Raw genomic sequence first — 13,186 nt, 5'->3', positions numbered from 1 at the left:
ATTACACATCTACACGGTGAGAAAAGATGGGCATCAGCCTTAGATTAATTTCCAGACAGTTTTTTGTGTCTTTCAATGTAAAATGTCAGTTATTGTGCAGCCAGGAATCAGGAGCTGCGAGCGGCCACCCTTATAGTATACAGCAATATTTAGAGTCTTTTACAGGACTCGGATAAAAATAGAAAAGGGGGTTCCGATTACATTGCTAACCCTCAATTTTCAGGACCTGTTGTTCTCACAAACAGCAGAAATATAGTAATGTGTGCATGGCAACTGTGTAGCTTGTAAAGTGACTCAAAGATCTTGTATAGACTTTCTGTAGACTGCTGATCTGAAACTTGAGCACAAGCGTGTTGTCCAAGTAATGTTGAAATGGGCTATTGTTTTCTGTCAAAGTAAAAACAACACAGAGAAAATATTAAAAGATATGTCTCAGATTTGTAAATATAACAGTTTTAAACATAAGTTTGATCCATAATTGCTTTTTAGGTCAGTTAAAAATTACTGGAAATTCTTTTGTGTGCATACATGACAGGATTTAATCCTTAAAATATCAAATTATATCCAAGCAACCTGTGTGAATCTTGAAAAATATGCCATTTTTATATGCAAAAGGATTTTTAAATTTAGAATATCATTTCTGCTCGTCCTACTTTTCACAACTGACAGATCATTCACTAATGTGGCATTTCATTTTTTAAAATGCATGACTTTGGGAGACAGTCTAAAAGCCTTTTCATGTGCTGTTTAGTCTATTCCTTTGGCCTAAAAAATATGACATCTCCTTTCAAAATATTAATCTTTAGGATAGCCTTTAAAAACAGTATGAAATTAATTGTATTCTAGTGCTGAAGGTTGCTCATAATCAGAACTGGGTGAATTTTGCAGGATTAGACATCTGTGCACTGAACACTGATTTGCAGAAGGGCAACACAAAGGATTTGTAACATAGATGTCTGGAGTGAGTCTTTAGACACATTCAGGCCTGAGTGCTGCAATGTGAAAGCCTGACAGATGTCCATGTGATTCTGGGCCTCTTTGTGAATCTCTAGACCAACTGGTTTCCCTTTCCGTACTTTTATTTGCAGTTCCTGTAGCCCGTTCTTGCTGCACACACAGTCCCAAAGCCTGGATACTGAGGCGTTTTGGAAGTCATTTTCTCGAGACTCATACTTTCCTTCCTCCGTCAGAGTGGTGATTTATATTATGCTCATCTTGGCTCCCATCATCTAGGAAAATGCAACAGTTGAAAGCACGTTCTTCATCAGGGAAGAGAAACAGAACAACATACACTTACCTTACGTGTCTGTTGCATAGCTTCTGTCAAGCGGCACCGCGGTGTGATGAGCAGCTCTGCTGTCTCAAACCTCCAGGGCTTTTTGCTTGATTCTGGCCTGGGGCACCTGTGCTCACTGATTGTCCACTGGGAATCGACAGAGGCTCCGGTCTCCTCCTGGGAGGTGACTCTGAACCGCGCCCGTGAGGAAGCCCGCTGACCTCTCCTCCTCATTATCTGACCGTGAGCCGAGAGGCTGGGGGGCTGCTCTCCCCTCTGTTCGGATTGCAGGGACAGATTGAGTCTCAGGACTGTGGAAACCTTTTTGCTAGATCTTTCAATAGCACTCAATAGATCTTTCTGTTGTCACCAGAGCTATAGTGTCCAAATGTACTTGTTGGGCTCCAGAATTGATGAATAACATGATGAGATGTGCTAGTCCAGTCACTGCCAGTTCAGCTGACATTACTTGCCTTTTGTTATGAATTTGTTGATTTTGTGTTATTTATTGCAAAGGTCACGTTAATTGTAATTATAAGGTGCTGCTTCACTATAGTGTGACAAAGCACATGGTAGGTACTGGGGCATTTCTACTGTAGCTTCGGGGTGTGTGAGCCTTGCCATTCTCTGGAGCTCCTGGGCTTTTTATCTTGAATAATCTGGGAGCCACAGGAAATCAAAATCCCTCTCTCACAGGAAACTCGCTTTGGCCAGGAAACATCTTCCACCTTCGAACAGAAAGATTTACAGTGCTGTTCCAAGTCACGGCTTTCCACAGGTAGATGAGACTGACCTGCTGTTTATCCAAACACATCCCAAAATACAGTCTTTAGTGTGACGGGGCATGGCGCCTTGTAATGTCTGACGACATGAAGACTTGAGATGTGGTGACACAGCCTCCTCGCCTGTCTGCTGCCTTTTCATCATCAGTGGCAACAGTGTTGTTTTTGGCTGATTGTACGTTTGCATATATTTTATAGTCAGAAACACACACCGTATTTGGGTTAGGAATGATAATCCACTCATCTACAAGAGGATTTGAAATTCTCAGGGGCATTAATGAGTTTGTGGTCAGGTTTATTTTGGGCTTTAGATTACAGAGTTCCACCAGAAAAGCAGTGTTTTGTTATTACTAACCACGACTCTGCTCATGATATCAATAGACCAAGGGTGTATGAGCAGTGACACGACTGAGGCCCTTATAACAATGGTTTGAAAACAAAAGCACATTTATGTGTATGAAATAGTTCCTTTTTGGAAATGCAGCTTTGCACATGTTGAAGTTGCTACACTAATGAAGTTTTTCCCAACCTCCTCTTGCTCTGCCCTGCGTGACTGGAGATGTTGATTGTGCGTTTTCAGGAAGAGAGTGCTTAATGAATGCTTGCTGGCTTCAAAGACGGTAAAACTCCTGGTCTTTAAGGCATGCATCAAAGTATGTAAAAAAGAGGCTGTAATTTCCTTCATCTTAATGACCTGTAGTTTGTACTGTAGCTCATCTCCTTTAAGCTCTCCGATGGACAGCCAGATAAGTATGATGACAAGTCACCTCCTTCTCAATACGTGTTTGGCTGTAAAAGAGGTTCCAGTTCAGGTCTGTCACAAAACATGAACCAGCTCTCTTTCCGGTGTGAAAAACAGAAAGGATGCAGTATAAGTGAAACTCTCTGATTTTATTGTAGGGACTTGAATGGGACTGGTGATACAACAACCCACCCGCACACTCAGGGCAGCTCCTGCAGAATAACACTGACAGTCTGGCACTAGAACATTATAACCTTGGGCCCACAAGAAAGTCTTTATCTAGTTACTTTATTAGTTACTGAGTTATTTGACTGAAACTTTTGTCCAAAACAACTTACATTTGTAGTAATGTGGGTCATTTTAGTGCAGCAGCATGAAGCACATTGCCCTTAATGTACCTTGTTTCATAAATATGCAATTTGTTAAGTTGTTTTTCCAACAAAACATAAGAGAGGCATGGCTCACATTTTCAAGAGGAGTGATTAAGTTAAGCATTGTAGGCAGCTGAGAGGCTAAGCAGTTTGCTCTGCCTTTATCTTGTAAGGCAAGATGATTTTAATTAACATTATCCAAAGCTTTTAAGACAGGATTAGGTAGCTGCACTATTGTAGCATTATGAATGGTTTAGGTAACAATGACCAGTACATATATAAATTCAAGTGAAGTTTACTGTACTTTATATATAGTCTATACATAAGGAGATAATTTAAACTAAATCACCAGTTAGCATAAATGCACTGCATTTTACAAATGTGTTATATCCTCTAATAGATTTCAATTTCTTTGAGTTATTTAGATGCAGGTTAAAAAAAACATCTATAGATTTTATAGTTACCTTTTAGAAGGGTAAGTATATTCAGTAGTTGTGAGAAAATGTGTGTAATGTTCATTTTAATAATATGCAAAACCCTGTTACAGAATATGAAAAAACAGCAACAAATGATAAATGTAAAGAAATACATTAAGAATTGAAAATGTTATTGCAGTACTAATTCCTGAACTGTTTCTTTCACATTAAAGAGAACTGTTGGACAAGAATTTGAAACTCTTGATAAAATAAGCATTTCCTTAAAATATCTTGCCTGTCTATGACTGAAGTTGAGATTTTCCCTCATTCTGAATTCCCTGGGCTTCCATGACAGTCTTCCAGGAAGGGCTTATACCCCTTCAGCACAGCCGAGCACTCCGAGTTTTCCCTCTGATTTGCAGTATATCTGGGCAGTGTCAGCTCAGGCCGAGAATCACAGCTCGAGAGATAATCCTCTGAAGACGTTTATTGTCCCCTGCTGAGAACAGTCACAACTGTTGGTTTATTTTGTAATTGAGAACTGATCTTTAATTCTGGTAAAGAAATAGACAACTTTATATGAAAGCAGATTCCCCTCCCTTAATCTGCAGAGGTTACATCAGGTACAAGATATCCTGAGATTCCCTGTTATGCATGCAATGCCTTATCACACAGGAGTGCTAGTAACTGACAAATGTAAAATAATAAAAATAATATATAACCTGGTGCACTGGGATAATAAATAATCTATGTGTCTCATGGTAGCTTTCTGTACTGTAGTGCTCAATCCCACTGGTGATACTCTACCGGTCCTGGATTCAGTGTTTTCCCAGTTCGGGCGTTGTGTGTGAAGTGGTACGAGCAGCACTGGTCCCTCCGGCCGAGAGCTAAACGTGGGTGGATGCCCATATGAACCCCACTGCCCTCACCCCGGGGCTCCAGATATCTGCTTTCACAGCTAAGTTACTGCTTTCTTTTCATTTTGAATAATAACAGAACCAATAACCAGAGCAGTCCCAGCGGTCACTGAGCCTGGACCGGCCCTAGCTTCAATAAGGCAGTGTAAGAGTCTTCAGAGCGTCAGTCAGAATCGTGTCTTGTTGCAACGTGGTAAGCACTGAATACACAATAGTGTTCCAACAGCTAGGTGTGCTAGAGTACATACAGCTGTAAAATCAATGTGTGATAAGAAAAAAATGAAAAAAGAGGATTACAGGGGAATATTTTTGAAGGATTTTTTTCATCTTCTCTACAGTTTAAATCATAAATGACCAAACTACCTGGTGATACTTTGTTTATTAAAGTATTATTTTTTACTGTTTTTTCATAAGAATCAACAACATCCCTTATTTAACTAGTTCAATCAGCTGAGAACAGATTTGAAATTCAGCCTTAACCTTCCAGAGATGTAACTGACCCTGAACTGCTGAAATTCCTGTCTGCTATTAGTGTAAATATTGTAGATTGGTAATGAATCTGAATATGTAGCACTTTATGTGAAACAGTGATTGTGTGAAAATAAGCCATGATCTGCAGAACTTCCACTTCAGCTGCTAGATGAATTATTAAAGATGCTGACCTTCACTGCAGAAGCTTGAAAGGTTTGCATCCCACAGAGCAGCTCTCTTCATGGCAGTGGTGACGCTTTATCTGGTTCTTTGAAATGTTTGGCTTAACACATTAAACCACCTTGCAGACATTATTCTCTGTCCTAATCAGAAAAGAATGCAGTTAGGCTGCAAAATGTAATTTCAATCTTTCAGGTTGTTAGTTTCTGTGTGGTTCAAATTCTATTTGCAACATGAGGGTTCTCCTTTACCAAAATGAAGAGAGGTGAGGTGAGGTACAGCGAACGCAGAGTGAGTGTTTGTGATGCTGTGCTTCTGTAGGCCAGTCAGAGTGTGAAGTGTTACTTCAACTCTCCATGTGATATTCCTCATATTACATGCAGTGGTGAAGGTTTCTTTCAAACCGCAGGTCTAGTATACTTAACAACAGCAGGTCGAAATGTTGTTTCTCTGTTGCAACTTGACAATAGCAGTGCTAACCACAGAAAGTACAGCTCTCAATAAATAAAATAACCCTTGGGATAGCATTAGCATCAAAACACCTTGATGGGCTGTATTGTCTACACAGACACATACTAAAGAGGGAGTGCGTTTACTCAGACAATGCCGTGTGCTGTTGTCAACATTGCAGGGGTTAAGTAGGTGGGACAAGTTGATGCTCCATACAAACCAGTAGTTTGGTTTTGCGTGTGTGTTGGTTCAGTTCCTTTGTGTCTGCTCCCATCGCCTTCAGCAGTGCCTCTTCTGTTCAGAGGTGAATTGCATTCATTATTTGTAACAATACATCTATGTTGTATGTCAGGCCAGGACAGTGAATGGCAGAAAGCTGACACCCTGAAGGGGTGGAACCGAACGAAATGGGATTAAAAAGCCAACAAACACGGATCAGTGGTTCAGTTTCATTATGTCCAAGAGCTGCGGCTGAAAGGTGATGACCTTTCAACTACTGCTTGACTGACAGCTTAGTGTACACACTGAAAGCACTTTTGACCTGGGAATACAGGATTCAATTAAACTAGGAAATGAAGCTATGTTCTGATCACTGCTGTAGCAAAGTGTTTCCCCTAAACGAAACACTCTGATAAAATTGTGAGCATCCCATTGAGTTTCTGATGTTTTTTGGCCAGGGCCATTTGCGCCTAAGTACTTTTGATATTTAATGTGTTCAGTTTAGAAAATGTGAGATAATTTCCCTCCACTAGGTTTCCTGAACCAGACTGTGGCAATATTGATATTCAGCAAAGGGTAGCGCGACGTCTGTTTCTTATTTCAAAGTACGTGTTCAAGTTCTCAGAGTTATGTTAATAACAGTTTTCTAAATGGGCCGTGACGCCTGAGTTGCATGTGGAAAAACACAAGCCTGCAGGAGGAGGAGAGCGGTCCGGGAGCCACTGTTTGTTCAGTTTATTGCCAATGTCAAGCGCCCGCTCTGAGCTGAGCCCGAATCACCCTGATCACTTGTGACAGTCCTGCTCCCGCTCCGGCTGGAATGTGCAGATGGCCACCATGCACTTCTCTGTCCTCAGGTGTAAGGGCGCGTCGCACTATGGCCTCTCGGCCGACAGGAAGAGACGCTCTCAGGAAGGTGACGGCACCGACAGCACAGCTGAGCTCACCGTGGCTGCGGTGCCTTCGGAGGTGCCCGGCTCTGCCGCTGTGGCCTTGCTCTCCGATGACCCGGGGCTCGTGAACCCTGCCTTCGACCCCAGCGCGGAGGACAGCCAGACTGGGAGCAGCACGAGCCTCTCTGCAAGAAACAACACCAAAAAACGTGGGTGATGAAAAAACGCATCGCCTCAGCCCTGGTCACGACTCATAATGGCGCTATGCCACATATCCTGAGCCAGTTCTTCTTCTTAACGTCAAACCAGTTCTTTCTGTGCCACATGTTTAGAAACACTTTCTTCCTGTGCCGAGGATCTTGATGACCTTCGGCAAACCTTGTCCATCTAGATAATGTGATCCCAACTTTAACCTGGGTTGAATCCTCCCTTTCCTTACTCCCAGATAGCTTAGACAAAGCTGCATGGGCTTCTGAAACTTAAAAAAATTGAATTTGTCAAACCAGTACTCCAAATTTATCGCACCAATTTACATCTTTGGAATATCCTAAAATGATTTGGATGTGCAATGCTGAAAAAACTAAAAAATATATGATTTGGATTGCTATCCTTGGTCAGAGTGGGACTGCTGCCCTGTTTGTGGTAATGTTAATAATTGATCAATTGCAGGTTTTCAAAGCCCTGTGGAAATAATATTAGAATAGATGTGTTGCAGGGACATGAATGCTTCTCTGTATGGGTTTACTGAAGTTAAAGTGCTCATCTCACAGCTACTATACAGCTGAAGTTTTCAATTTGATTTTAAAGAGGACAGCAGGTCTGGAAATCTCGGAGAGGTGAAATGCTGTAATCCAGAAATGCACAGGAAGCCCTCCTTTTCATTTTCCCTAGTGGCCATGAAGAGTAGGCAGGAGCAGTCCGAAGTAGGAAAGCATCCCAGACAAGTCCAGACATGATCCGCAGGGTAGAGCCCAGGCTAAGACATCTTTCTGCCCACCTTCTCTCTCCACAGTCCGAAATTTCGACCGCACATCTGCCAGGAGCAGGTCCTTTAAACGCCTGAACAGGGCTTTCAGCGTCCTCAGGAGAACGAAAAGTGGGAATGCGGTTGTCAACGAGACGGTGGAGGAGCGTGACAACTTGAGGAACTCCCACGTTCCCCGGGAAGGTAAGGACTCCGTGTGCCTGTCTGCCGTGACAGAGAGGAGCCTGTGGGCAGCGTATACTGTATCTCTTTGTTCACAGATTCTTTATGAGAATAAGACCTTATGTGTCAGTCAGGAATGATCTGTTCTGATGCAAGACTAAACATTGATAATAATAAAAAGCTTTATGTTCTTCTTATTTGACCTGAACTTTGTGTCACAATGTGTCACAAACGCTTTTAAACTCTCATGAGAGGGGCATGAATTCCTCATTTTTTTAAAAGATTTGTGCTTAGATCTAGATTGAAACCTTTTAAATCAAATGTTTGTGTAAGCAGAGGTTCACTATGATTTTCACAAGGAGCACATAGCTTTCTGTTTCCTTGAGAGTTAAAAATGTTGCTAAACTTGCAGATTTACAACAGGGTGTCTGGAAGACCTTTCTGTTCCTTCAGGAAAAGAACACATCTTGTTGTGTTACAATTATTACATTATATTAGGCTTTTTATTTACACATCCATATGTCATAAAAGTATAAATCATGGTTTCCTCCCCGTGCAATGAATCCTTTGTAACGATTTTTTCTGTTTTCTACAGTTTATCTCAGGATTATCATATTTCTCTTCTCTGATAGAGGTATTCTTTCTGCATGTCAATGAAAAGAGATTCCCTGTGGAAAAACATCTTTACTGCTGAGCTATACATTTTTTGTTACTAAATTGTGTTATTTTTCTCACATTATTTTTAACTCCACCAGTGAAATAGTTCTACACAGCTTGTGGGCAAAATGTTTTTATGATTGGAAAAAGGACTGATTTTTGGGAGTGGAATGCTAAATCTTTTTTTGAGAAAAACAGTAGGTGGGATGAGGGGAGACAGTATTCTGTGAATTCTGCAAAGCTGCTGTTGAAGCATGGCCTGACATTAGGACTACAGCTGTATCAGAAATCCAGTCAGAATATCCCATGCAGAATCTTAGGAAAAGCCATGCTCTCCACGCTGACATCGTGCCTTGGAGGTCTAGGTGACTCACACAAGTGTGCCATTCTGAACCACAGTAACCCCTGATGTTAGTTCAGCATGTGATCAATAAATCATTTCAACAGAAATTGCTCTAGCCTTCAGATCCCCAGATCCTATATACCATCATGTTGGACACCTCAATCCCAGAAAGAAAGAACACGGTGCAGCCACAGGATTTGTGTACATGATTTAGATCATTCATACCTTTGGCATTTAATACATTTCCCATTTGGGGCCTTGTACAGAAAGTTGCAACTGCTGTCTAGTCCAAGGCATTTTTGGAGGCATGTTTTACCATTTTCCGGGAGAATACTGATTTATTTTTTTGTGGGAGCTGTACCAGTTGTATGGATCATAATGCTCTGAGAAAGCAAACAAGCCTGAGGCTGAAGAGGAAGAGAACAGCAAGGTGAAATGTTGAGGTTCGACAGCGTTGCGCTGCACTCTGTACAGGGTGGAAAAATCTGATTAGGATTTCAGACAGAAGCGCCCGAATCAGGTGGTTCCTGTAAGACTGAAGGGATCTTTCCTGTGATTTATTGGAAGTGGCTCAGCTGACTTGGCAGGAAGGACTGCAGCGCACAAAAGAAAGCGGCCAAGTCTGAGACAGCAGCAGGTGGGGTAGCCAGGCCAGTGTCTGGCACACAATCCGGCTGGCTTTCACGCCTGCTGTTTCTTTCTGTGCTGTCCTGTGATCGGACTTTATCCCGATCTTTCAATAACCTCGCCCCAGAAGAGCTCTGACTTATTGTGTAGAAAATGTGGGAGGCATTCTTCTGAAACTTTTGGGAAAAAGAAGCTTTCTAGGAATTGGCTAAGAGCAAAGAGCCCCAGTAATACCCTGTGCTTTTTGTTTTCTAACCTTTGTTCAAAGCATTGGGGTGTCTGTGGAAGTCTGTGACTGAGTGCTGTGGAAGAAGCTGGACACAAAGAAGGAAGCTGTTGACTCTGGAAATTATCCAAATGGCAACGACAGGGGGAGGAGACGCATAGCTGCAGATTCTCTGAATCTGAGGCGTAAAGTGATCTGGGAGACATGCACAGCTAAGAACAATAAGGGACATCTCTTCATGGAGTTCATCATCTGTAACACTCTTTCACGTTCCAGTTATTTGTAGTTGTGAAAAAAAACATCCTAGTTTCCTTCAGAAGTCCCTGACGCGGCCTGTGTCTGGAAGCAGATGCATCTTCCCAAGCTTCATCACTAGCGCTGCCAGCTCTCCGGAATGATGCCCTGGACTCCGGGATCTGTTCCGTTCAGCCCTGGCTGCTGCTTGTCGGCCTTTGGGAGTAACAGTTTCACAGTTGTCTCAGCCAAGCAGCTGGAGGAAGTGAGAGGCGAGCTGGCGTTGCTGGAGGAATTTAATTTTTTCCAGAGTCCTGGCCTCATAGTAAAATAACTCCCAGACCCCGCATAAGACCCAGCAACTCCCATGCTTGCAAGTCTCGCTCCTCGCTATGATTAGGCCCTCTGTGCCAAACACACAGTGATGTTTCTCCAGATACGCTCCGAGTTGGGAAAGGAAGAACTATGGGGATAAATGCTCACTGGCCCTGCCAGACCCGACCCGTTCCCTGGTACTGCACTGGTGCCACAGCAGCTTGCTCTGCTCTGTCCAAGTCCACGGGCTTAGAGCCACTGGACAGTGGCAAACTGGCAAACTCCCTGTGCCAGAAGACCAGGCGCTGTGCCACAGAGATCTCCACCATCTGGGTTTCTCGGAGGGTGAGGCCACTTCTGTAACAGGTTCTTGTCCTCTGACCCCTGGTACTCTGGGCTGGCTGGGCTCTGGAGCTGCCCATCCAGTGCCTTAATGAGAATGACAAACAGGCACAGACTGAGGCAACACATACAAGACTGGTCATTCTGGGATGTTTCATTGAACATTCAAGGTGTTGTTTCTTTATATTTTCTGTTGCACTGTAATTGCAACTTTAAAACACAAAATAATGTAGCCATATGATCACACACTTCGTTCTCCTGTTTAGATTTCTGTTAATGTGCATTGTAAATCTTTTCTATGGTTTTGTAAAGGTTTCTGCAGAAATCCGAAAGCACTCCATATAGACCTTTTTTAGGTTTCGGTGAAGGCCCGGTGTGTAGGTGTTGTCACGGCTGTGTTGTGTTCCAGCAGCATAGCAGACAATGGAGCAGTGCTAAGCTCTCATGCCCCCAAGTGGCACAGTACAGCACACCCATTAGTTGAACTGGAATATTCTGAAGGGTGAGGCGCAGAGTTCATCTCATGAGCAAGAAGCAAGCTTGTTGCATGGCGGCAGTCTTGAGCTAAGAAAATACAGAATCTTCCGCAAACAATTGATGGCTCTTACAAAGAGTCAAAAAATCTTCTGTTATTGTAAATAAGGTTTTAAAAATGATTTAATGTTGCATACAAAAATGTTGTATCGGTTTCCATCCAAAGTTTTCTTTTTATCCAGTGCTAGTTCATCCCCTGGGAAAGAAGATTGGTTTCCAAAAGCAGACTCCTCTCGCAAACACCAGTTTGTAATAAAGGCACTCTGTGGCCCCCTGTAGCTCTGCAGTCTTTCTCTTCAGTCTTCCCATGCAGGCAGGCCTGGGAGAGAAGAAAGCCTACCTTGTTCTGCTGCATTATTCCGTTTTTATCCATGAGTGAACTTGTGTCTGCCGTTTGAGTGGCCCAGTGTAAGCAGGCAGCCCCTCCAGGGCTGCAGGTCACAGCCCCTCCCACTGAAACAGCCCCTTGTTGCTGTGCCGTCTCTTGCAGCCTTGGCTCTCCCCCAGCTGCACCACCTGATCCCTGATGGGGAGATCACCAGCATCAGGATCAACCGCGCCGATCCCAGCGAGGCCCTGGCCATCACCATCGTGGGCGGCAACGAGACGCCCCTTGTGCGCATTCTCATCCAGGACATCTACCGAGAGGGGGTCATAGCCCGAGACGGGAGGCTGCTGCCGGGGGACGTGATACTGAAGGTACGAGCCCGGAGCCTGGGCCAACGCTCCCCACTGTGGAGACTGGCGTGTGACACTGGGGGGTCACACTGGTGTCCCGCTGACCTGTGGGGTCACACTGTTGTCCTGCTGACCTGTGGGGTCACACTGGTGTCCCGCTGACCTGTGGGATCACACTGGTGTCCCGCTGACCTGTGGGATCACACTGGTGTCCTGCTGACCTGTGGGGTCACAGTGATGTCCTGCTGACCAGCTGACCTGGGGGGTCACACTGGTGTCCCGCTGACCTGTGGGGTCACACTGGTGTCCCGCTGACCTGTGGGGTCACACTGGTGTCCTGCTGACCAGCTGACCTGGGGGGTCACACTGGTGTCCCCCTGACCTGCTGACCCGCGGGCTCTGTGTCTCACAGGTGAACGGTATCGACATCAGCGACGTGCCGCACCGCTACGCCGTGTCCGTCCTGAAGCAGCCGTGCCAGCTGCTGCGGCTCACCGTGCTGCGCGAGCAGCGGCACCGGCACCGCTGCGGCCCCGACGGCCCCGGCCCGCGCGACGACAGCCTGCACGTGATCCTGACCAAGAGCTGCCCCGAGGAGCAGCTGGGCATTAAGCTGGTGCGCCGGCCCGAGGAGCACGGCGTCTTCATCTTCCACCTGCTGGAGGGCGGCCTGGCGGCGCGCGAGGGGCAGCTGCGCGTCAGCGACAGGGTCCTGGCCATCAACGGGCACGACCTGCGCTACGGGGCGCCGGAGCACGCCGCCCTGCTCATCCAGGTGCTTCTGAGAGCCGCGTCACACCCCCCCGTGCCCCCACGCCCCGGGAGCGTCTCCCCCCGGTTCGGGCCCGGCCCCCAGGCTGTCCGGGCCGGGCCTCGCTTCTCGTGGGCCGTGGCAGGCTTGTGTGGTCAGGGCTGGAGGCACTGACGGACGTGAATCACTCTCAGGGCTCCAGCCAGGAAAACGGTGCTCTTTTGCAGCCGGTCTGAAAAATGCGATCTTGTGTTTGCTTTGAGTAGAGAAGCCGGAGATGCCGGAGCGCTCAGAGTCTTAATTCCTCCGACGTCCCCAAGTCAAGACGCTCTGGTCCAGCCTGAATGTACCTGACTGTAGGATAGGGGCTTTGCACTGCACTGGGCTGGTGCGCTCGCATAACCTCCCGTGTGTTAGCCAGAATTGTACTGAAGGAAAGGGTTTCATGGCTGATGCGAAGATGCAAAGATTCTTGGTCATTTAGCTGAACTACAAACAATACATCATCATGCAGCACAATGAGAAGAGCCTCCTGCTCAAAATGACCCCCCCTAGTTAGCACATGCAGTGTGGAGAGCTGCATAAAATATTTAGAAGCTTTAGGATCTTTCAGAT

At 45.2% G+C, this 13,186-nt stretch overlaps 1 protein-coding gene across 5 annotated transcripts in view; it reads left to right on the top strand.

Annotated features, from left to right (window-relative positions):
• lnx1 (ligand of numb-protein X 1) overlaps nucleotides 1-13,186 on the top strand; it is a 65,592-nt gene that overhangs the window by 39,648 nt on the left and 12,758 nt on the right. For all 5 annotated transcript variants that reach the window (XM_015345922.2, XM_015345921.2, XM_015345923.2 and 2 more), the window contains 4 exons: nucleotides 6,682-6,926; nucleotides 7,730-7,885; nucleotides 11,633-11,841; nucleotides 12,233-12,595. In XM_015345922.2, coding sequence (XP_015201408.1) covers nucleotides 6,682-6,926; nucleotides 7,730-7,885; nucleotides 11,633-11,841; nucleotides 12,233-12,595 — 973 coding nt within the window. The remainder of the gene's footprint in view (nucleotides 1-6,681; nucleotides 6,927-7,729; nucleotides 7,886-11,632; nucleotides 11,842-12,232; nucleotides 12,596-13,186) is intronic.

The sequence above is a fragment of the Lepisosteus oculatus genome, chromosome 1 (genome assembly GCF_040954835.1).
Source record: "Lepisosteus oculatus isolate fLepOcu1 chromosome 1, fLepOcu1.hap2, whole genome shotgun sequence".
NCBI classification, from domain to species: Eukaryota; Metazoa; Chordata; class Actinopteri; order Semionotiformes; family Lepisosteidae; genus Lepisosteus; species Lepisosteus oculatus.
The sequence above is the reverse complement of the archived record's forward strand: the minus strand, read 5'-3'. Positions and strand labels throughout refer to the sequence as shown.